This window comes from Meriones unguiculatus, chromosome 14 (assembly GCF_030254825.1).
Source record: "Meriones unguiculatus strain TT.TT164.6M chromosome 14, Bangor_MerUng_6.1, whole genome shotgun sequence".
In the NCBI taxonomy this organism is placed as follows: domain Eukaryota; kingdom Metazoa; phylum Chordata; class Mammalia; order Rodentia; family Muridae; genus Meriones; species Meriones unguiculatus.
The window spans coordinates 17,893,670-17,917,613 of record NC_083361.1 but is presented as its reverse complement, the minus strand read 5'-3'; the positions used below and the strand labels follow the sequence as shown (position 1 = coordinate 17,917,613).

Sequence of the window (23,944 nt, the reverse complement as noted above, 5' to 3'; positions counted from 1 at the left end):
GTTTGTGTGAGTGTATATGCCATAACACACGTGCATATGTGGAGGTCAGAGGATTCCTTTATGGGGATGGATCTCTTCTACCTTTTCCGGGCTTCTTGGATATAATTAGGGTCATCAGGCTCATACAGTGAATGCTGTAGCCCTTAAGCCATCTCACTAGCCCTCGGCAATTTTTTTTTGAAAAATTGTTTTTGCTGTGTGGCCCAGGTTGGCTTTGAACTCATGGCAATCTTGTTGTCTTGGTGTCTCAGATGCTAGGATTACAGATGTGCTCCAGCCCCTGGCAGTCATAGAGGTTTTCAAGAGGGCAATTCATTGTTATGAACTGTCATAGCCATGTTGTGCTGTGCAGCTCTGGAACCTTCCACTCCTAGCTGATGGAAATCTTTATCCTTTGACCGTCATCTATGTATTCCTGACTTGGAGGAAAGAGCTGCAAAGAGAGGCAGGCTTCAAGGAACACAAATTTGCCTTCTAACCAGATTTGCTTCAATGCCTTTATTGAGTGAAACAAGCAATAACTGAATTACAGAATGTTCTGGCAAGAGGCAATGTGAAAGATGAGACGTAAGAGGTGTTCCGTATCTCATCCCTACCCAACCCCAAACTGTGCATAGCCAATCTGTTTTTGTAGAAGTTAAGAAGCTTTCCTCAAGGTCACACTGGCAAATAGCAGTCAGGATACAACATTAGACCATCTGGCCCACAAGCCTCAGCCCTCAACCTTTGCTGTGTCACCACTCTTGCCTTTGACACAGGTGGCTTCTACATTCTGTATGCTGAAGGCTAGATGGTCACACAGCTATCAAAACCTGGCAGCCATTGGCTTCGTTTGATCCATTAATCCTACTTCCGGTTATTTAATTTATGGAAACAATTGGAATATTGGAAATTTGTAAGGGATGTGTGTGTGTGTGTTTGTGTGTGTGTGTGTGTGTGTGTGTCTTTGTCTCTCTGATGGATTTCTATGTAGAGGTAAAAAACAAAAACAAAATAAACAAACAAAAACAATGGTGGAGACTAGTGACATGGCTCGGTGGTGAAGAGTGCCTACCGTTTTCCTAGAGGGTTTAAGTTTGGTTCTCAGTGCCTTTGCCAGGTGGCTCAAAACTGCCTGTAACTTGAGCTCCAAGGGAATTTGATGGCCTCCAGGGCTACCGAGCTCGCACTCACATGCCCATACATATGCACACACACACACATTCACAGATAATCCAAGTTAAAAAAAATGATCTTAAAAAGTAACCAATGTGCCAACACACAAATCTGATGGGAGTGCAGAATGAAGAACACACGCCATTGAACGTCCGCTGAGTGCCCAAGCTTCAATGGAGCACACATCCAGTTTAATACACAGTCCTACGAAGGAGTCTGGCACGAGGCAGACCAGCGTTTTCCATGATTTTTCTCTTTACAAAGAACAATAACTTTTTCCTTACAGAATTCTTTTACAGTATCTGTACTTCCTGAATAAAAAAAAAAAAAAAAAAAAAAAACGAATGCGAAAGAATCGCGAACGCTTTTACGTTCTAAACTGTTGTTATTTTAATGGTGGCTCAAAAGAACCACAGTGAACTGTGAGGTGTGGGTCAGCCATGAAGTCACCCAGCATTCATGAGGCTGAGGCCCTGGGTTGAATCTCTAGCCCCACAAACCAACAGATGAAAAACAAAACAAGACAAAAAAAAAAAAAAAAAACCCACATGTTGTGAATTTTACCATCTTTAAGTAAGTGGTTCAGTAGCATTAAGTATATCCATTTTATTGTGGAAATGTTTTGACTTTATACCAAGAAACAAAAAGAACCATTCCTTGTTAAAATGCCATATGCAGAAATTCAAAACATCATACTATACTCGGTGCTTAAAAAGGCAAGGTGGCACACAGATGTTTTCCCAGCTGCGGGTCCCTTGGTGAAGCATCCAAAGTGAGAGAACAGTGCAGGTACATCCCACCCTTTCTGTCCACTCTCCGAGACCCTGCTGGAACCTGGGACTGTGGCTGCTGCTGTAACCTTGCACAGAAGGCCAGGACCACCCTTGAGACTCCCCACCTAGCTCTAGTCCAGTCTCCCTGTAAAACGAGTCTGAATTCAGTCTCAGCCGCAGGAGCTACTCGCCACTCTGATAGGATGCCTTCTGCTTTCCAGATCATCGCTTATCAGCCCTACGGGAAGTCTGTGGACTGGTGGGCATTTGGAGTCCTGCTGTATGAAATGTTGGCTGGCCAGGTAATTGGATTTTAAGTGATCTGTAAAAAGGGAAAAAATTGTCTTCCACCTCCAGCCACGTGGTCTCTGGAGAAAGTGGCAACTTGGCCATAGCTCATGAATCTGAGCACTTCTGACTTTGCTGGCCTTGGGGTTACTTACGTTGGTTGGCCATCTTTTCTCATGAAAGGCTCTGGAGTAAAGCTTTACCTTGGGGGCTGGGGAGGGTGAGGGGGCGGGGAGGAAGCCCTGCTGGAAAAGAGAAAGCTGGGAGGAGGGCCAGGCAGGGGTTCTCCTTCCACCCTGCCCTATGCTCTACAGGCACCTTTTGAAGGCGAGGATGAGGACGAGCTCTTCCAGTCCATCATGGAGCACAATGTGGCGTATCCCAAGTCCATGTCCAAGGAAGCTGTGGCCATCTGCAAGGGGGTAAGTTGTTCGGCCCTCCCCTCGAGGTCAGGACTGCCACGCAAGAGGTTCCAGTGAGGAACAGAGGATTAACTAACATGGCCCGTAGCTCTGCTGCCAACACCAGAGCCCTGCTATGAAGTGGCTCTTCCGGAAAAGAGTTTCCCTTCTCGTTCGCACCAGGGTCTGTAGAGGCAGCCATGTACCGGAGTCTCACTTGTGGCTGGGCGCAAGCCTGACACAAGGAAACTCAAGAGCTGGGGCCGAGGGAAGGGCAGAGAATGGCCTACCTTGCCCTGCTCTGCTGTTTGGTTAACATTAAACTTCTGTGACTTTCGTTGTAAGAAAATTTCAGGCGGTGTTGATTTTAAGTGACCAGCTGGCTTAAGTTCAGGCTCCTCTGACTTGCAGGACCTCCCTTCCGCTTGTAGTGCACAGGTGTGCAAATAATTGTGAACACATACACACACGGTTGAAAGGGCACATTACACACCTACAGCCGACAGAAATAATTCCCGGGAAGAAAGCCAGGCAGGAGTCTGCAGCTAAGGATTGTTGGTGCTACATCTCGCGTTGGGTCCAATCTGTGCTTTTTAGATTGTGCAGATCTAGGCCCCATCCTAGAATTAGGCCTGTTGGCTAGTGTTCAAAAATAATAATAAAAAATAAACATGTGGCGCAGAATACGCTGCCTTTAAATCCAGTGTCCAAAGGATGCCGTTTCTCAACCATGACAGAGCAGACTCCTGAGACGGGGGAGGGAGGGAATAGCATGTGAAGATAGAGTTTTTATGAAGGCCTTCCTACCAACCAATAATGAGAGTAGACTCTAAAGGTTAGACTCTGGCTGGCCCAGAGCACAGGGCCCCCACTGTGTGTCTATACACAGTAGGACTGAAGTTAGACATCTCTGGCTGCCTACCCAGCTCTGCTCTCCCTGACCCCAGTCGGATGCCATTTATGGTGGCTCTGGTTAAGCAGATCGGTGACACTCAGACAGCTCAGCCTGAGCCTTAGCCCTGTTGACATAAGCTGGGGTCAGTCTCACAGCTTGAAAATAACGCTGCCTGAACTCCTAACCCGCTGAGTCACCTGGGCATTGTGTCTGAGTTGCACGGGTGAGGAGGCAGACATCTCTGGGGAAGCCACGTGTGAATTAGCCTCAGTCCCTCACATCTTCAAGTTAAATTGGTTACAAATATTTTTCTTGGAGGGTGTGAGGCAGGGAGAGAATAACAAGGAGCCCAGAGGAGAGACTGACTCAAGGGTTCATCAGGAGCATTGGCAAAGCCCATAAATAAAAGGGTATGTGGACAGAGGCCAGTGAGGCTCCTGGAGGTATCCTATTAGGACAGGAGTGGGGGAAAGTCAACCATGGCCTTTAATTTGTTTAAGGATTCCCAACATCTGAAGGGGCTAGATATTTCCCATAAACGCCTAGCTTTCCAGCTGCCGCATTGGCCTGTCCTTTCTACATAGCATCCGTCAGCAAGACTGGAAATCACTGTCCCCTTTAGATGGGATATTTTCTCTCCAGTTTGTGGGGGGAAAAAAAGCCAGATTCTGTCTGAGTTCCAATCCAAGTCCAAGGGTATGAGCCACTGTGTTCATGGAGAGGTTGTTTGACCTGATTAGCGGATTGAGGCCGATAACAGCACTGCACATAGGGTCCTTTGATGATTAAACAAGTTAATACCTATAAATCACTTAGACCGGAGCCTGGGTTCTGCTCCAGAACCCTGAGGCATCTCCAATATGACTAACGCTGTCACCGCTCTGTTTGGTGCCAGGCTCCTCTTGGCATTTGAGCTTGTGTCCCCCTTGTGATGGGAGAATTTGAAGAGGGAAGGATTTAGGAGATCAAAAGGCCCCCGTAAATCCTCACCCTCTCATTTCTTAGGGGTGTGGTTTGGAGCGATTTTCCCGTATCTTTGGCTTTCTGCTTCTTTGGCTCCAAAAACGGAATAAACGTGCCGAGTGAGCCATTTCCCAGGACGTTAGGCAAGGCAGTGGAAGAGGACTCTTGCTGCACGGCTAGAGTGTAGTAGGTGTTCCGTGCATGCTCATGGATCTCCCCTCCCCGAGCCCATCCCTGCCTGGACAGCTGAAGGCGGGGGTTTCTAAGTGGGTCATGGAGGAGAGAAAAATTTTCAGGTCAGCTGCCTTCAGCTTCAGCTCCAATTAGCACTTAGCCTGGTGGAGCTGTTTTCTATCAATTCAGGATCCATAACCTTCACGATGAGCGAGAGTGACTGGGTCGGGGCACCGCTCTGAGCTGAGTGGACTGAGTGCAGTGTGGGCTCTCTCTTCAAGGCTCATAGCGCCTTCAAAGTAGGGGTGATGCTTAAGCCCTGAGCCAAATGCTTCCTCCCGAGCAGAGGGCCCCTAGAGATGCGCCTGGGAGGTGATCCGAGATGGGACTGGTAATTACATCCAGCTGTCTACATGGCTTCAGGCACAAGAGTGGGAACCTGGCTGACTCCTGACTGCTCTGTGTGGCCGGCCGCAGCGGCACTCCTGGCTTGCGGTCTCCCTGTCTACAAGGAATCTGAAAACAGCCATCTTTGTCTAGCTCATTAAAAGCTCTATTTTCCACCGTGAAATTGGAGCAAAAGCTTGCTCAGATTTGCCATGGCCAGTTTGCTGAGAGCAGACAGAAGCCTGGACTGGCATGTTGGAGTAAAACTAAGCAGAGATGGGATTACAGAGAGCTTGAGATAGCTGAGTTATCAAAGCCTGACCCTGGGGCTGGGGGGCGGAGCTCCACTGGTAAAGTGCCTGGTGTGCAGGCAGACCTCAGTACCATCTCCAGAACTCACGGGAAAAGCCAGGTACACTGCCACATCCGCCATCTCAGTAATGGGGAGGTAGAGACCAGAACATTCCTGGGGCTCCCTGACTTTAGCTGAGCTAAACTGGGGGGTTTACAGGTAAAAATGAGACTGTCTCAGCTAATCAAGGTAGAGAAGGTGGGGGAAGACAGGAGGTCTGGGCTTCACATACAGGTGCACCCCCCCCCACACACACACGCGCGTGCATGTATGCACACACACATGCATTCACACTCATGCACACACACAAACACAGGAGAACTCCCACACAAGCCCAGCAACTCTCCTCGGCTGTGTGGACCTTAGGCGGATGACTTTCCTCTCTGGACCAGTTTCCTTATACGGAAAAGAGTTTGTTGAAGCCTCAGAGTGTTGCTGTAAGATTCAAGGGTCATAAACGATGGCTGGGTTGCCTTTAGCACAGAAGGAGAGTAGCACCCCATACCCTCAGTCTACAGAAGCATCATTGGTGCTGGTGTTATTGTTGTCAGGGCTGAGACCTCCAAGAGGAGCAGTTCTCAACCTGTGAATTGAGACCCCTTCGGGGGTCAAACGACCCTTCCACAGGGGTCACCTAAGACAGAGATTTACATTGTGATTCATAACAGTAATAAAATTACAGTTATGAAGTAACAATGAAAATAATTTTATGTTTGGGGGTCACCACAACATGAGGAACTAGATTAAAGGGTCACAGCATTAAGAAGGTGGAAAGCCACTGTCCTAGACTGGCCATCCAAACCCCACACAAATGTTAAGGCTTGACTCAATTTGCTTGCCCTCCATCGACTTTTCCTGACAGAGCAAGACCACAAATATCTCTGGGGAAACCACATACAGAGTGACGACTCTAAGGTATAGTTGAGGAGAAGGTTTTTATTATAGATATGAGGGAGAGTACAGCCAGAGGCATCTGGAAGAGCCCAGAGTAGGGAGAGCAAGCAGTGCATGGACCATGATCAGCAGACTGAACTGGGCCATGAGAGAAGAGAAAGAGGGAAAGATCAAGAGAGCAAGAGAAGAGAGTTTGGAGGGGGGGGAGTGGCCAAGAGAGAAGGGCCATGCCTTTAATCCCAGCGCTCGGGAAAGCAAAGGCAGGAGGGTCTCTGAGTTTGATGCCAGCCTGGTCTACAGAGTGAGTTCCAGGATAGCCAAGGCTACACACATAGAGAAACTCTGTCTTGAAAAAAGGCAGCAAGAGAGAGAGAGAGAGAACCAAGGGGGGGGGGCGCAAAATAAATCAGAATCTGTGAGAAGGGAAGCCTAGGAGCTGGAGAAGTGTAGGGCAGGAGGGCCAGATGGGAAGACCAAATGTACTTAGTGAGCCTGGAGGCCAGCATGTGCTTTGGTATGCTAAGAGGCCTCAAATTTTTGTCAGGTTCAGTCTCTTTGGGACCTGACACAGAGATTTTTCTCTCTCCCTCTCCTTCCTCCTCCCGTCTCCTCCCCACTTCCTCTCCTTTCACCTCCCACCCTCTCCCCCCTTCCCTCTTTCACCCACTCTGATACAGGATCTTGAGTATGAAGCTCAAGCTGGTCTTGGGCTCCTCCGCTATCAGTCCTCCTGTCTCAGCCTATGAAGTGCTTGGATTACAGGCATACACTGTAACGCCTGGCTCCTATTTCTCTTAATAAAAAAGCTCAAATTTTAGAGCCAGGCTGAAGTGGGACTGGCTCCCCTCTGTGACTCTGTTAAGTCCTTGTGTTTGTCTGAGTCCTCTGAGTGTCAGCTGCTTCACCATTTCAAGTGGGAAAAGGGATAGGCCCACTCATTGGGTCACTGTGACAGTCAAGTAGTATAAGTAAAGGAGCGGAGAACTAAGTTTATGGTATTTTCTTCTCCTTGGAAGATGAAGCATTCGTGGAAAGTATGTGCCTGCACTGTGGCTGTGGGTACCCTGTAAGCAGGAGTCATGTCAAGCGCACAGCAGTTCAGAATGAGCTTTGTTTTCACACCCTCTTCTGACTCATTTTCCCTTTTCTCTTTGAATCACTTACTCCTCCCTGTTTCCTCTATGCACTTGTCGGCATCATGAGATCAGAGACCCTCCATGTGCGGCCTCAGGTTCATTTTTCCAGGAGGAAGCCTGTTTGGTTTCATCTCAGAGCAAATCCATTCATCTTGTTATTTAGCACTGGCTCTCAGACCCAAAGAGGGAGAGTTTTGGTAATCAAGTGATTTAAACAGAACACCAAAGAAACCCCAGCAGAGTGGAGGGTAATGTGTGGTACAGGGGAATGAGCTGGGCCAGGTTTTGACTACTTAATGGGCTTTCTGAAAGTAATTACTTGAAACTTGGGTCCGTGTGACTAATATTTTTCTTCCATTTTTTCTTTCCCCCATTTCACAAGTGCCTCACTGAGAAATGCAAACGGCACCTGAATGAATGTGTTCTTCCAGTTGGTCAGACGCCAGTGTTTCTTATGACAGGAGAGAGGGGGTTTGAAGACGTAGAAACTGGCCTCATTAAGTGTACCCTTAATCACATAAAACTCAATCTTGACCCCAGATGACAGCCTGTGACATTTCTAATGTGAAGTTCAAGGCCGCGTTTGAGCTTTGTCTTGCTTAGCTCTGGAGGATTTCGCTCTGGGGTCGGCATTATTTGGGGCTTCTCTCCCACAAAGACCTGGCTAAGAACCTGTCCCTGGGACGAAATAGCAAGACCAGTAGGTATTGCAGAATGGCTTTCCAGCTCCCATTTTCTGGTCTGCAATCCGCTCAATGTTGGTTTTTTTTTTTTTTTTTTTTTTTTTTTGTCTGTTTTGTCTTCTCTTTTAGCTAATGACCAAACACCCAGGCAAGCGTCTGGGTTGTGGGCCTGAAGGGGAACGCGACATTAAGGAACATGCGTTTTTCCGGTATATTGACTGGGAGAAACTCGAACGCAAGGAGATTCAGCCACCGTATAAACCAAAAGCTGTAAGTAAACTCTCTCTGGCTGGTGGGTCCTTGGACACGATGCGCTCTTTCATTTTGTGGGCACATGCTCTCTGAGGTGTGGACATCAAGGTGGCCACTTGAATATGTCTGTAGGAGCCTTCCTCCCCATATGCACCAAGCCACTGGATACCAACACGGAGATTATCGCAAAGCCAGGCCTCTCTAATTAACAGGAGAGACAATTGATACGGAGCTTTAAGCTCTTTTGTCGTTGTTATTGCTTTGATTCAATTACTGTAGCTGTCTGAGCTGACACCTTTGGGGGGTGGTTCTTGGGTGAGCAGAGTCCAGTCTTACTTGGGAACTGTGATGAAGAATCTAATTTTACCCTCCTTCCTTCCTCAGTTCAACTGTGTCATTTTCTCTTCAGACTGACATTGAAAAGGTCACGTTGTTTATTTCAAATGGTATTTAAATTGAATTCTGAAGCATACAGTACGAACTACGAGTCGGTAACTGAGAATGGTTTATCAGCCAGCCCTTTCCCCCAGGTGAAGGACAAGGAAGCAGATGACCCACAGACCTCGCTGAGGCTGGGGTGTAGACCAGACTTTCATATACTTGTAATGTCAGAATAAATGCTTCCCACTCCCCTATAGTTCCCGGGGAGAAATTTGCAGCCTCAAAGATCCAGCAGGGTTCTTGCCATCTTCCTGTGGGGAGAGGGGGCATTTACATGTATATGAATCAGCAGTGGCTCTGTGGAGTGGATGTTTATTTGTTAATGTTTAAGCACAGCGCAGACCTGGTGACTTTATTATGTGTTGGGAAACTACCGAGTGAGGCTGAAAAGTGAACCTGAACATTGTCATTGAAACCTGAAGTTGTAAGGGCCTCAGTGTTCAGATGACGAAGGTGTTAATGATAGTTATTTCAATGCGATAATTGTTAGTTTCTTGAGCATTTATTATGTGCTAGGTGCCATGTTAAGCATTTCACGTACAGTATCTAATTAAACCCTCACAAGAGACTGAAAAGTGGGGGCTATTATACCCAGCATGTGGGAGAAGAAAGTGGAGACTCCAAGAAATGAAGCGCTCTGACCATAGGTACCCAAGTGCTGTGGTATGGGATGAAGGGAGCACCCATATCCTGGATAGTCTAACTCTACAGGAAGCTTTCTAGAATGTCTAAGGAAAACAGACAGTAGCACAAAAAAATCTCCCAGACAGTCACAGTTCTCAAAACTCGGTAGGACTGCTCTGTCTACAGGGTATGCTAAAGCTCGTTCTGGATATATCTGAGTGCTAAGAAGCCAGCTCCAGTGGGAGCAGCCAGGTGCATGCCGGGGCTTTTCTTCACTGTGGAATATTCTAGATGAATAACAAATCAATCTTCCCAAAACGTCCAGCAGAGAGCCAGTCTCTTAGACCCTCCTGGGAACTTTAATCTGGAATTCCAGATTAAACCCCTCATGAAAGCACACCCATACCATATCATTTCTGAGTGTCACCACCATTTATCTTAAAACAAAGACACAGTAACTGGCCATCGGTGAGTAGACTTGAGATAAATGGTCCAGTGAGCTCAGACCATTCAGGTCCTCTCTGACCTATTTACTTTTTCTTTCTCTGTAGTGTAGGAAGATAAAGGTTTGTGCATCGGAGGATCACAAAGCACTTGGGATGAGACAGCGACATGACGGGTTTTCTAGGAGAGTTAATTACGGTGGTCAGCGATGTCATAGAGTAGTTAGAATCTTGGGTTTAGGTCTTTGAGGGGCAAGTTAGTAATACTATTTCCTAAAGGTGGTGTCTGTTTGATCTTGGGGTGGAAACGGGGCTACATATAGTTGACTTTACTGAACACTTTGGGAATAAACCAAAAGGTGACTTGGAAGGGGATGAGACTGGTCATCTGAGTGTGTGTGTGTGTGTGTGTGTGTGTGTGTGTGCGCGCGCGCGTGTATATTTTGTATACAATAGGTGTGCGTGCCGAGCCCTGAAGCTGACTTCTGGAATCTCCCTGACTGTTCCCCGCCTTATTCTCTATGACAGGGTCTCCCAGTGAAACACAGGTCACAAGTAGAACTGGTCTGTCTAGCAGGTTGATCTGAGGACCCTGTCTCGGCCTCCTGAGCGCTGGGATTAGATGTGGACTGCCACCCAGCATTTGCGTGGCTTCTGCAGATCCAAGCTCTTCCAGCCTTTATGCTTGCATGGCAAGCACGTTATCCACCCCCCCAACCCCCACCACCCAAAGCCATCTCAGTAGTTTTCACAAAGCTACTGACGATGTTCCAAAATGTGAACCTCTTCTTTGTTTTTTATTTTGTCCATGCCTGTTAGCAATGAACCCACTGGACCTTAGGAGCCTCTCTTAGAATGGTGGACCAGCAGTTTTCAAATGGTGTTCCCTGGGCCAGCGGCGACAGCATTGATCCGAGCCATGTTCAAAATAAACTGCTCGACACCCTGACTCAGGAAGTCGGGTAGCAGGGTTGGATACTGTGAGTCCAGGAAGCCCTGCAGGGAATGTGAGGCATGCCCTAGGCTGAGCGCAACACTCGGGCAGTAGAGAGAAACAGAGGCCAAGGGAAGGTAGCAGAGAGAACAGCTAGTTACATGAGCAACTGGCTTTCTGCCCCTTGGTGGTGTGACAGTGGCTTCTGGCACACATCACAGACAGAGTTTTCATGCACTTCAAAGGAAGAAGGAAGGCTGTGAGCTACAGGAGGAGGCAGCAAGGCCAAGATGAAGAGCAGAGGCTCAGCAAGGCCTAGGCTTCACGCTCTCCTTAGAAGCTGGGGACCAGGCTTCTTAGTTGAAATCTCACTATTTCTTCATAATTGGCAACAAATGTTTAAAAATTAAACAGAGTTCAGGGCAAATGAAAACATATCCATGGCCCACATGTGGCCTGTACAGGACTGCCAGTTTGTGACCGCTGGGAGTGTTGATGGATCAAGTCAGGTAACATTTAGCTAGTTCCTGTTAGAACTATTTGTAGAGAGTGAAGAGTCCATTTTGAGTGGGGAGTTATTTGTGACTATTCCTGCTAAGGGTCACGAAAGTACAGGCTTCACAGGCTGGCGAGATAGCTTATTTGATAAAATGCTTGCCACATAAGCACAAGGACCTGAGCTTAATCGCTAGAACCCACACCAAAAAAAGCCAGTGCAGTGGTATATATTGTTAATCCCAGCCCTGGGGAAGTAAAGATGAAGGTCTCTAAGGCTTGCTGACCAAATAGACTACCAAAATTGAAGAGTTGTGGGCCAATGAAGAAGCTGTCTCAAACCAGAAAATCTGGGCCCAGGGGTCTTTTCTGAGACAGATACTCCAAGGACCATGCATGGAGATAACCTAGAAACCCTGCACAGATGTAGCCCATGGCAGCTCAGTATCCAAGTGGGTTCCCTAGTAATGGGAAAAGGGGCTGTCTCTGACATGAACTCAGTAGCTGGCTCTTAGATCACCTCCCCCTGAGGGGGTTGATGCAGCCTTACCAGGCCTCAGAGGAAGACAATGTAGCCAGTCCTGATGAGACCTGATAGGCTAGGGTCAGAGGGAAGGGGAGGAGGACCTCCCCTATCAGTGGACTTGGGGAAGGGGCATGAGAGGAGAAAAGGGCCGGAGGGTGGGATTGGGAGAGGATGAGGGTGGGGGCTACAGCTGGGATACAAAGTAAATAAACTGTAATTAATAAAAAAAATAAATATATTTTTAAAAAGAAAGAAAGAAGCTGTCTCAGAAATCAAATCGATGGCTCCTGAGGAACAGCACCAGGGATTGTCCTCCAGCTTACACACACTTGTGTATGTACGTGGACACCTGCAAACACACACACGCATGCGTGAGTATACGCACACCCTCACATGTGCATCCAGCCTGTGGAAAAGATAGCTGTCTTGCTATCTTTGTTATTGATAATAAACAATAATATCAATTATTAGCTACTAATTAACATCAATAATTCTTCTCATATTAATTGTGTAATTGAGTAATTGCTGGTGGCTGTCAATAAGAGCCTGCAACTGTTCTACATTTGGGATTGTTCCCAACCACACAATATCCTGAATTCCCTCATGTAGGTTTAGTAATGTCTTCCAAAATACAGTAACCAGACCAGGAAGCGTGTTTCCAGATATTTTACCACCAGCACTAAGGGGAGAGGGGCCCACCTTGATCTCCCTCGATAGATTTAGAAACACAGTTGTCCCACAGTATCTGTGGGGGTTTGGTTTGAGGATACCAGAATCCACGAAGAGTCAAGATAGTATTTGAATGGAACCTATGCACATCCTACTTTAAATCATTTCTAGATAACTTATTACATATTATGAAAGTAAATGATATGGAAATAGGGCTTATACCATATCATTCAGAGTGTGTATTAGTTTATGTTCTATTGCTGTGAATAAAACACCATGGCTAAGGCAGTTTATAGAAGAAAAGAGTTTATTTGGGCTTATGGTTCCAGATAAATGAGAGCCCCATCGTGGTAGCAAGCATCAGGCCTGGCAACTAGAGCAAAAGCTGAGGGCTCCCATCTTGAACAGCAAACATGAAGCAGAGAGTGAACTGGGCATGAAACCTCAAAGCCTGACCCCAGTGGCATGCCTCCTTCTGCAAGGCCACACCTCCTAAACCTACCCACACAGTTCCACCAACTGGAGGTCAGGCATTGAAGCCTCTGAGCCGTTAAGGCACATTGTCATTCAAACCACCACAGAGGGTAATGGCAAGAAAATAATTCTCTGTATGTCCACGTATTTAGAGAAGATATAACATTTTATCCTTGTAGTTCTAAATTATTTTGATTGGGGGGAGGGGCTGTGGAGACCAGGCTAGCCTAGAACTTACGATCTTCCAGCTTCAGTCCCCCCCAAAGGCTGGAATAACAGTCATGTGAGGTTGTATCCAGCTCTAAAAATCACTTCTGAGCCATGGTTCTCTGGGTTGTGTGTTTATGCAAGTGCGCGTCTGCAATGAAAACAGTAACAAATGCGTGGCACACCCATTCGATCCTTCCTGCTCATGTTCCTCTTACATCGAAGACCCAGGTTTTCCTGTCCCCACCCCCATCCCAGAATCTGTGCTTCCTCATCCTTCTCCTCTGATCTGCCTGTCATCTCCGAAATGCCTGTGGTGAGTGTGCAGAGTGCCGTGTGCCTTGCGGAATATTGAGAGGCACGCGTGTACCTGTCACCACGCCTGATTCATGCGTGCTATTAAGTGAGTTCAGGGAGAGAAAGCTCAAGGCGCAGAAGTGGAGGATGGTATTCAAACATCGGTGAAGGGTGCTATTATGGGTGGCTCATTACAATCACCCCAGATGGGTTTTGTTTGTTCTCAGTGCTGGCTTTTACTGTGGCAAGGGGTGGCTTGGCAATGCGTTGTTTGGAACGATACTAAAAGATACTAGGTTTGTTGAACATAGGGTACAAAGTAACGTCTGTATGTGAGGTGGGGGAGAGAAAGAGAGAGGTCCTGGGGGGGGAGGGTGCTGCCCATGGTCACGGACATGGATGTTGGATGCTGGTGGTCAACTTTGTGTATGGACCTCTGGCCCACCCCACCGTATTCTTTTGAGAGAGGGTCTCACACTCTGTCCCTGTCCCCTCCCCCCAAATCACTAGGGTTACGAATACATCCTATCATGCCTGGCTGTTTTTACGTGGGTGCTGGAGATCTGAACTCAGGTCTTCCTGCTTGCGTAGCAAGCTGTTTGCTGACTAAGCCATCTCCCCAGCTCTGTACAGCAGTGTCTCTAATGTGTATCTGATCACATCAATCTCTTGCTTGCAAACCTCCCCCTCCCCATTGCACCATTATGTCCATTGATCTTTGGCGTATGTGGCTTTTGAGTCCTTCCAAGACCAGGTGTCCCTCCCACAGTTTGGGCTCTTAGCTCCAAGGACCAGCAATCCTGGATTTCTTTCATTTCTTTAACAGTCATCATTTTCTCTCTTTCCCAGCTTTTCCTATGCAAAACCATTGCCTGGGATGCCCAGAGCCCTTCCCATGTCCCTTCTCCCCCCCACCCCTGACCCCCACTGGAGACTAGGTGCTGCCTCATTAAGTCCAAAGAACATCACTTCCTCAGGGAGGCTCCTCTTGATTCCTGAGTAGGGACCTGCTTCACAAACTCATCCCATGTTCTTGCAATTGTGTGCTCAATTTAACATCTGTCGTTTTGACTAGACTGTGGTTATGGTCTTTTCAGTGTCAGATCCAATGCCTGGCATAAGTTTTAGCACATAATAGGTGCTAGAAAATTTCCACTGAATAAATGAATAAATGAATGAATGGCCATAAAATTGGTGGCTGGAACACCCCACGTTGTGGGGCATAAAGGATTTTTTAGAGCTGTATATTAGAGTGAAAGGTGTTTTCCTTATGTACAGCAGGGTGTCTCTGATAAATTGGTTGTTGTGTAAGTTACTATCGTATTTATAAAGGGCTATAATTTGCCTGCTGCACTGCAAGCTGTCATGGGTCCTTCTGGCTGTGCAGTGTGCACAGGGAGAGGATGCTACAGAAGGATCAGGAGGGGTGGTGCATGGAGAGGGCTGCAGATTGCTGCTCTCTGTCCTTGCACGGGTGATTCAATGCAGCAGCCTAGTGGCGCTCCTTTTCCACGCATGCACAAGTCACCTGGAGGTCTGATGCAAACATAGATGCTGATCCAAACCGCTGAGGGTGGAGCCCGAGATTTTGCACTCCTCATAAGCTCCCTGCTGCTGGGCCAGCAACTCCACACTGTATAGCAGGGACCAGAACACTGAGCAGCATGGTGCAGCTGGCCATGAATGGAATGACAGAACCTGCTGTTCGCCATGCCTCGTGTAGAATAAGAGGGTGGTATCAAAGGGATGACATGGTGAAGAAGAGATTGTTCTGGTAAAATGTGCCTTTGGTGGTTGTGGTCAGTGTGAGGTGGTAGCATGTGTCCTTCCATTTTGAGTACATGGTGGAGCAGAGGATTGAGAAGCATAATCCCCACTGGGGAAAATGTCCAGTGCTGAGTCACCCATTCATCAGAGGATGAGATCAGCTGTGTGCTAGGTCTTGGGAACACAGTATGAAACAGCACAGAAATCCACATCTTTCTGGCAGAAGCAGTGGTCTAGTGCTGCACAGAGAAGCAAGTGAAATATACGAGGTATTACAAATTGATAAGCATCACAGACCAAGCAAAAGCAGCTACGGAGTTTGGGAGGTCCAGGATGGAGAAAAGGGGATTTTAACTAGGTGGAAAGGGACGCTTCAGCAAATCTAGGAAGAAGGTGAGGGAGGGAGCCATGTATGCTTTGAGGACTAAGACAGGGTTAGAATACAGGACTAATACAGGGTTAGAAACACAGGTAAAGGCTGTAAGTCAGAGCTTGCCAGCGACGTTGGTTGGACATCAGAATCTAGGCATCTGAGCTCCGTGGGTAAGGAGAAGAAAAACCAGAGAGGCCATGAAAGAGAGAGAGTCCTGAGTACTATAAGACCTTTGGCTTAGTCCAACCTGTGAGCAGAGAAAGGGTGGCCTAACACTCGGCTTTAAAACGATTGCACTGGCTAATGAGGGGGCAAGTGTGGAACTGAGAAGAACTCAATAATCCAGGCAGGACACTGTGGGAACATGAGCAGGACGGAGCCAACCGGGAGCTTTAGGCAGTGGTTCTCAACCCGTGGGTCATGACCACAGGGGTCACATATCAGATATCCTGCATATCAGACATTTACATTATGATTCATAACAGTAGCAAAATTACAGTTATGGAATGTCAATGAAGTAATTTTACGGTTGGTTCCCCAACATGAGGAACTGCATTGCAGGGTCGTAGCATTAGGAAAGTTGAAAGCCACTGCTCTAAAGGAATGCTCTTTCAGCATTGTTTGCCCTTCTCCAGCTCCTGGTATCTTGTGTGCATCTCCGTACCTCTACGGCACAAATGATAGGTGAACAGGAATCCCTTCAGATCACAGGAATCTTTTTTATTATTATTATTATTATAAAAGGCCAGGAGCTCAGAGTTTGCCAAGGGAATAGATACCACGAAAGTGCCTGTTGCTCAGAACACCCCTTGCATAAAGCAGATTGTGGTCACTCTGTACACTGTTGGTTGTCTTCTGTCAGTGAGAGCGTATGGTGGTCAAAGCAACTCTGCTGGGGCCGAGAGTGATGGCCAGAGCATTCTCGTGCCTGGAAGATGTATCATAGAATGTTGCTGTGAAGTAGTAGCCTTGGGGCTGTGCCTTCTTGCATGTTTGTGAAATGGCATGCAAATGTATGTGTGAGAAATGCCTGTTTCAGTTTCCAGCCGTGTTGGACTGGGATTTTCATGGGTTCCCCATGTTATCATGAATTGCCTCCATGCAGTCCTGGTACCCTGCCTGTGAGAGGCTAGGCTCCCAGGGATGTCCTAAGGAAGGCCTTGCAGAGGCCCAGTACTCCAGCTGTCCCATTGCAATGACCCTGGGACCAGCTTATCCATCAGGCAGCGTAGAAGCAGATACTGAAGGGCACGGGGAAGGTAAGGCAGCCACAGGAAACCCTACTCTGTTAAGGCCATGGAGTCTCCAGTGCTAACATGTGTGTGTTGGTGAGTGTGGCTCCATCTGTCCTGGAAACATGAGCGGTCTGATCGTCAATTCTCTCTGTTGGCAGAGGCCTGTGATCCCAGCTACTTAGAAAGCTTAGGCTAGAAGGCCACAAATTCAAGACCGGCCTGCATTGGAATGAATTCAGGGTAGCCTGTGTGATACAGTGTGTGTCTCAAAATAAAAATAAAAATACCACTAAATATAAAGTTTCATGCTAACATTTGCCTAGTGTTTGAGAGACCCTCATTCAGTCTCCAATACCCAGGTTGATTATCTTTCTCTGCCTCCTTCCGTTGGCTTATGAGCGAGCATGCAGCCCATAGCGACATGATGAGCATGCTTGGTCCCTCCTCCTCCCTCTCCAGCCTGCATGGCAGGCCTCCCACATCTTCTATACGCTGATGCCAGTCATTTCTACCCCTGTTACTTATTCTTATCTTCACTATTTACATAAAGCCTCATCATTTCAAGACATCCCTCCATCAGGAGAGCCTAAAAATCTTTCAGGCTATTAAAGCCCCTTGCAGAGTGCCTTGTTCAATCCCGTTGAGTTCCATACCATTTCCAAAACATTATCATAATTGGCTGGGTCTGGGGAGATGGCTTCGTGGGTAGGGAGCTTGCTGAGCAAGCGTGAGGACCTAAATTCATATCTCTAGGATGCAAGTTTGAGTTGGTCCCAGTAGCATGTGTTTGTAACACCAGATGGATGGGAGCCTGGGTCAGCTCGCCTGGCCTATGCAGCTGCAGACAACAAGGAGACCCTGACTAAGATAAGATGGACCAACCCTTGAGATAGCCTTCCGACCTCCATATAGGTATCACAGCACATGTGTGCCCACACTCACACATATGAATGCACACACACACACGTTGCCCGTATTCTCTGAGAGTCCAAAGGTGCCACTGCCTCACGAAGTGCTCACACCCGCAGGACTTGCTCTCTTGGTGGTTCTGTCACTTGAAAGCATTGTTTATGATGAAGTCAGAGGTGTCGGTGCTCCGTAATGAGCTGCAGCTCCGTCCGTGTGACATTCTCCTCCAGACCCAATTGCCCTTTATACTGTATGAGCAAGTGTCTCTGTGTGCATGTGGCGGAAGTTGTGTTTGATGTCCTGACATTTCTGAATCGAAGCCAGAAAGTGTAACCTTTGTGTGTTTGCTATTCGAACACCAAATTCAAGGCTTAGAGAAGGGATCTAACTTTTCCTCAGCATGATTTATTTAAGCATTGAACTTAACTCCTCCAAAGTTCCAAATACCCAAGAGGACAATAGCTGTTTGAACATTGGGACTTAAAGTAATCTCATAAAACCCGTATCGTTCAAACAAGTTAGAAAATGTATTGAGTCCTTGCCTGTAGTGGACACTGCCCTAAGTGTAATTCCGCTGTGGCCTCATGTGATTCTCAAGACAGATCTTTGACACAGGTGTTATTATCATCATGTTACAGATGAGTCAGGGAGCTTGGAGAAGTTAAAAATATATTCAAAATCTAGCAGTAGAGGCCTAGACTACTTGAACTCTGAACTCTGTACTGCCTAAAATCCTTGGAGAGATTATTGGATGAATTTGGAGTAACTGGTGAGGCCTGGGATTGTGTGTTAATGGAAGAGAGCCATGGCAACCAGTGCTGTTTATTACATAACAGGAAAAGACTGAGAATTCGTACAGTCCAAATGACTTAACATTTATTTTTAAAATACTGTAGCTAACAAGTAATATATTCCCACCATTGGCAGAGTTGGATTTCAAGGCTAACAGAGACAACAGACATGCAATTAAAGCAGGGCAGGGCAGCAGCTCACAGGAGGGTCTGGCGTTAGGCCCTAGAAAGAGAAGATGCTCCCATAATCCAGTCTGGTGTTTCTCCGTGCCTATCTATGGGACGGAGTTGACAGAGGTTGTGACAAAAATACTAGGGTGTGTTCATATACTAGCCGACAGGTAGTCCAGAGTCTTTTAGAAACATGGCCTGAGATCTGTCTTTCTATCCCTCTTTTCATCCTCTCCTTGTCCCCATGGAGAGTCCATTAAATTTACAGATCAAATCAGGCTCCCTTCAGGTACTTGAAATTTTAGCAGGTGCCTGGGCCAAGTGAAGTTCCAAAATCTCCTGCCAGGTGTGTAACTTCAAGCTGACCCCTGGGAGAGAAGTCAGGAATTGAATCAAAATGATGGATGGGATACTCTCTGAAAGAGCATGGAGCTGTTAGGATGGCAATAATTAGTGGAACACCATAGAAGTCAAGGATTGGAAGACTGCCTTGGAAGAGGAATTCAAGTCCTTTGTCCAACAGAGGGCCAGAGATTTGTCTAAGTGACTCACCCAGCGAATACAACAGAACTGGAATGCGGGGCTTTATTCATTATGCTATTTATAACTATACCATTAAAACAAGTCAGCCATGTTAGTCAAATTATTTACTTTTCCTAGAGAATGCAGACCTGTATGAACTCGACTGGGCTAATTGCACTCACACAAGACCCCCATGAGAGAGGAGTTAAAATTAGTTTTCCTGTACATGTAAGGAAACACACTCAGTCCCACATGCCAAGTAATGTACGTGTGGTCACCCAGCATGTAAATCTGAGGGCCAATTAATTTAAAATCCTATCCCTTAACCTCAGAGCCTACCAAAGAGCTCTTTGTCATTATAATACTTCTCTCTTCATTCAAGCTCGGCCACACGGATGGGAGGTTTAAGTGTCTCTTGGTCTAATCTTAACGTCACATACCTTCCCAAAGGACAGGCCTGGTTGGGTAGATATTTGGTAGGACCATTTCTTGAATCTTTGGCCAACCGTGCCTAGGCTGTAAGGATAATCACAATGTTCTAGAAAAGCTCATGACTAAAGGGCAAGAGAACACTCAAGAAGAGACGCGAGAGGATCTGAGGAGACTGTCCATCAAAAAGAAAAGTGGACTAAGAGTCAGATGGAGCCATAACTCAAAGTCAGCTTTGCTGCTTAGCAGATGGGTGAAGACAGGCAGTAAGGAAACCTCTGGGCCTCCACAGATGCAGTCTTTGTGACCTCAGCTGGTTCCTTTGCCTTCTAGGCCATCTTTCCCTAAGTCTCTTGGGCAAGCCTAAAGCTTCTTTTCTCAAGTTCTTATCACTCAGGCTTCAACCCCATTGCTCCCAGATGATAACCCCCTCTCTTGAGTGACTGGAAAAATTGAGACCTGGGTGGGCCTAAGTGAATGACCCTCAGATTTCTGGTCTGTCAGTGTGTGTTGACTGCGGTGATGTCCTCAGTGTGTGACTCCCCCTCCCCCCATTCCAGCTCTGAACGCCATTCTCCCATCTGTTTACAGTTTCCCTCTGAGTTAACCAGAGCTCCTGTGGTTGCAAATGGGTTCCTGATTCAAGCTGACTTATAAGGGAAACCCCTAAGTATTAAGATGTGGTTGGACCTATGGCCTCAAACAGTGCCAAGGAGACAGCATCTCCCTGTTTCCTTTGGTTGCTTCCTCAACCTCAAATCAGTCGTTCTTCTCAGAAGACTGTGGTCCTTGGCTTAGTAAGACCTTGACCTTTGTGATAAATGCCTAACAGAAACTATTCATAGGAGGAAAGATTCATTTTGTCTCACACTGTCAGGCTGTTTCTTTATTTATGAGGCTGTCTGAGGCAGAGCATTGCAGCATTAGGGCATGATTGAGCAGAGCTGCCCATCACATGGCAGCTAGAGAGCAGAAAGAGGCAGGAAAGATGTGGGTCAAAGGTACATTCCCAGCAACCCGCTTCCTCCAGGTAGACCTACCTCCTGAGTCCCGTCACCATCAAATGTTCTTTCAAATTTCCCATCTATTGGTGGATTAAAGCATTGGTTAGGTCAGAGCCGTACGGTCTAGCTGTCTCTGGAAAGAATACACACACCCGGAGGTGTGCTTGCTGACATGGCATATCTAGATGTGCTCAAGTTAACACCGGAGCTTAACTGTATCACAGGCACACGGCAACAAACAACTTAGTTCCTGGAATCCCAGAAACTTCCACCGGAAAGGGCTTCGTTTTCCTGAAGTTCCTGGTAGCTTTCGACTTAATCTTATTAGACGACATCAGGCCATATGCTTCACTTCAGGCCCATGTCACCAGGGGGATGGACTATGCTAATTGGCTTGACCTGGGTCATCTGTCCCCCTGAGCCAAGAAGAGAGTAGGCCTGTTCCTAGATAAACAAAGCATAATGAGAAAGAAAGGATACATTTCTGCATTGTTAGGAGAGGAGATGTAGACAAGACACGGGTATTCATTCTGACTCCTTCTTGGCCATCTTAATCCACAGTACGCCAAGCTCGTTTTCATCTTAAAAACCTCTCCTCTGGAACACAGAGTCCCCCCTAACTGTGAAGCTGACTGCCTCGTCTAACTTTGCATGACGACTCAGGAGAGGTTGCCGGTTCTTGCTGGTTCCGGTTAGTGACAATTTGTTCCTTCTTCCATTCTGGTGCAATCTGCCCCTGCCACTCCATTGACATTTCTCCCTTTGAGTCACCGATGACCTGGAAATTGCCTGTTCTTTCAGGGCCTGAGGTCTTTCTCAACCTCGTTATTTCATTCTTTGATCTGCCTTTGAAGGAAATTTGATCAAATTTCCAATCACACCCAAAGCTCTGCTGTGAGCAGCTGAGGTTGAGCCCTTCAGCATCTCACAGTGGAAATGGTGAGGGAAGGGACTCGTGAGGCTCCACCCTTTCCTGATTATTGTTATGAGTGCTGGAAGAAGGGATTTCAATCTCTTCAGTGGTATAGCCACAGGGAAGTCACTCATAATCCAATAAATAGAAACCCGCCCATGCTCATGCAAACAGTGCTGATTAATTAGCTCAGTAAGTCACATACCCAGAAAGGACATGGGAATAGGAGGGGAGATTTGTTGGGAAGGAAAAGGGTTTCAGTAAATCGGGGTGAGAGAGGATAATGTAATGATTAATATTCATTATATATGTGTAGGAAACTACCCAAGAGTATATTTTTTTAAAGGCTATACAGGAAAATTGCATCTCCTGTTCCCTCTTTCTAGGAGCCTTGTTGCATTCTCTTTAGAATGACCCTGTACAACCAAGTTCCTTTGGGACACCTTAGAGAGGTGTGCAAGCCCATAAATATTCCATATCTCATTCAAGTATTGTATATAACTACATACAACTTTATACACACACACACACACTCAAACATATACGTAAAATTGTTGGCACTGATTTTCAAAAAGCTAGCTTATTAAGATGCCAACTTAAATGGAAGCTTAGAATTCCACTTCTAATCCAGTCTGAATGTGGACCACTCCTGTTCCCTGCTTCGGTTTCCTCGCTCTGGAGATGACACTTACCTACCCATGGAGCTCTGCTTTGTTCTTTTAATAGACTCTTGAATATATGAATACTGTTGAACTTTTGTTCCCAGGTTCTCTATCTATGGATCCAACCAACCGTGGATGGACACTTTTATAGAAATTAAAATTTGTGTGTCTGTGGAACATGTTAGAACACTTTCGTGACATCATTCCCTGAGTGGAACAGGATAATAACTGCTTGCACAGCCTTTGCATTGCACTCTGTAGATAGGTGGTGCCCACATTCTATATAAGGAACCGCAGCACCCAAGAACTGAGGGACTTGAAGAGCCAAAAAAGATATTTGGAACCATTCCACGATGGGATTTTGAGGGGCAACTGTGTGTTCAGAATCTCTCTACTCCGTGTGTGTGTGAACGCATGAACACATGGAGGCTGAAGAACTTTAGGTGTCGTTCTGCAGGCTCTGTCCATCTATTTGTTTGTTTGTTTGTGTCTCTCACTGGCCTGGAGCTTACCTTATTAGCTTGGGCTGGCTGGCCAGTGAACTCCCGCCATACGCCTGTCTCCACCCACCCAGTACTGGAGTACAAGTATGTGCCACTATGCCAGGCTGCTTACATGGGTTCTGGGGGTTGAATTCAGGTCCTGATGCTTGCAAAGCCGGCACTTTAGCAACTTGTCTGGCCCCTATGTCTCTTCTTTTTAAAGTCTCTCTTCCTGTTTTTATGACACTGTGTTTATGGATTTTCCTATCTCCCCAGCTACTCTTAGTAGAAGCTCCAACTTTATGAAGGGCTATGTCCAATGACAGCAGAATTTAGAGAATTAAAATCTGCCTGTGACCCAGAAAGGGAAACAACAAAGCCTATTTGTTATTTATTTATTTATTTATTTATTTATTTATTTGCAGGGGCATATCCTTAAAAACAACCACAGAATATACCACCACCACCCCAAATCCATTTTCAAAACAACTCAGAAGTGGTTTGTATACCTGTTTGAAATGTCTTTCCAAGTGAGAGAGTCTCACTGGGACTAGAAATGGATTCTTCATGTCTGAGCATGCATCTTTCCTCTAATCTAACTGAAGCCCTAGGTCCTGCTTTCACCTTGCAGCTCTTCTTATTCCTCACGGTCCCCCATACCTCATACAGACCCCCATACCGCACGGTACCCTCATACTGCATAGACCCCCATACCTCACAGTCCTTCCCGTATCTCACAGCCCCCATCCCTTACATCCTCCCCACACCTCACGGTTCCTCCCACACCCCATAGCCCCCAAACCTCAAGTCTTCATACTTCACAGCTCCCTAATATTCATAACCTCCCAATCTTCATAGCACCGTTCCTCACAGCATCCTCATACCTCAAGCACCCCAGACTTCAGAGCCTCCCCATACCTTACAGCCCCTCTATACATCACAGACCCCGCCACCACACCTCACAGGTTCTTCTCTACCTGAGAGGCCCCTCTACGTCATAGACTCCCGTACCGCACCAGGGTTGGCCCTCAGATTTAAGTGGCAGATTCTTATTAAGCTTCTAACTAACTGAAGTGGAATTTTCTGCACTGTGGGTGGCGGCAGAGCCCCTGAGACCCACACTAGCCGGAGCACACCACCCCCATCTCAGATGCCCACCTTCCCAAGCGGAGTCAATAGCCCTTGATGTCAGCTATTGCTGTGCTAAATATTGGACGTGCGTA

General features: G+C 46.8%; 1 protein-coding gene across 2 annotated transcripts in view; it reads left to right on the top strand.

Annotated features, from left to right (window-relative positions):
• The window catches only part of Prkcb (protein kinase C beta), a 324,942-nt gene that overhangs the window by 285,147 nt on the left and 15,851 nt on the right, over positions 1-23,944 (top strand). For both annotated transcript variants that reach the window (XM_060366899.1, XM_060366900.1), the window contains exons 14-16: positions 2,150-2,230; positions 2,531-2,638; positions 8,231-8,371. In XM_060366899.1, coding sequence (XP_060222882.1) covers positions 2,150-2,230; positions 2,531-2,638; positions 8,231-8,371 — 330 coding nt within the window. The remainder of the gene's footprint in view (positions 1-2,149; positions 2,231-2,530; positions 2,639-8,230; positions 8,372-23,944) is intronic.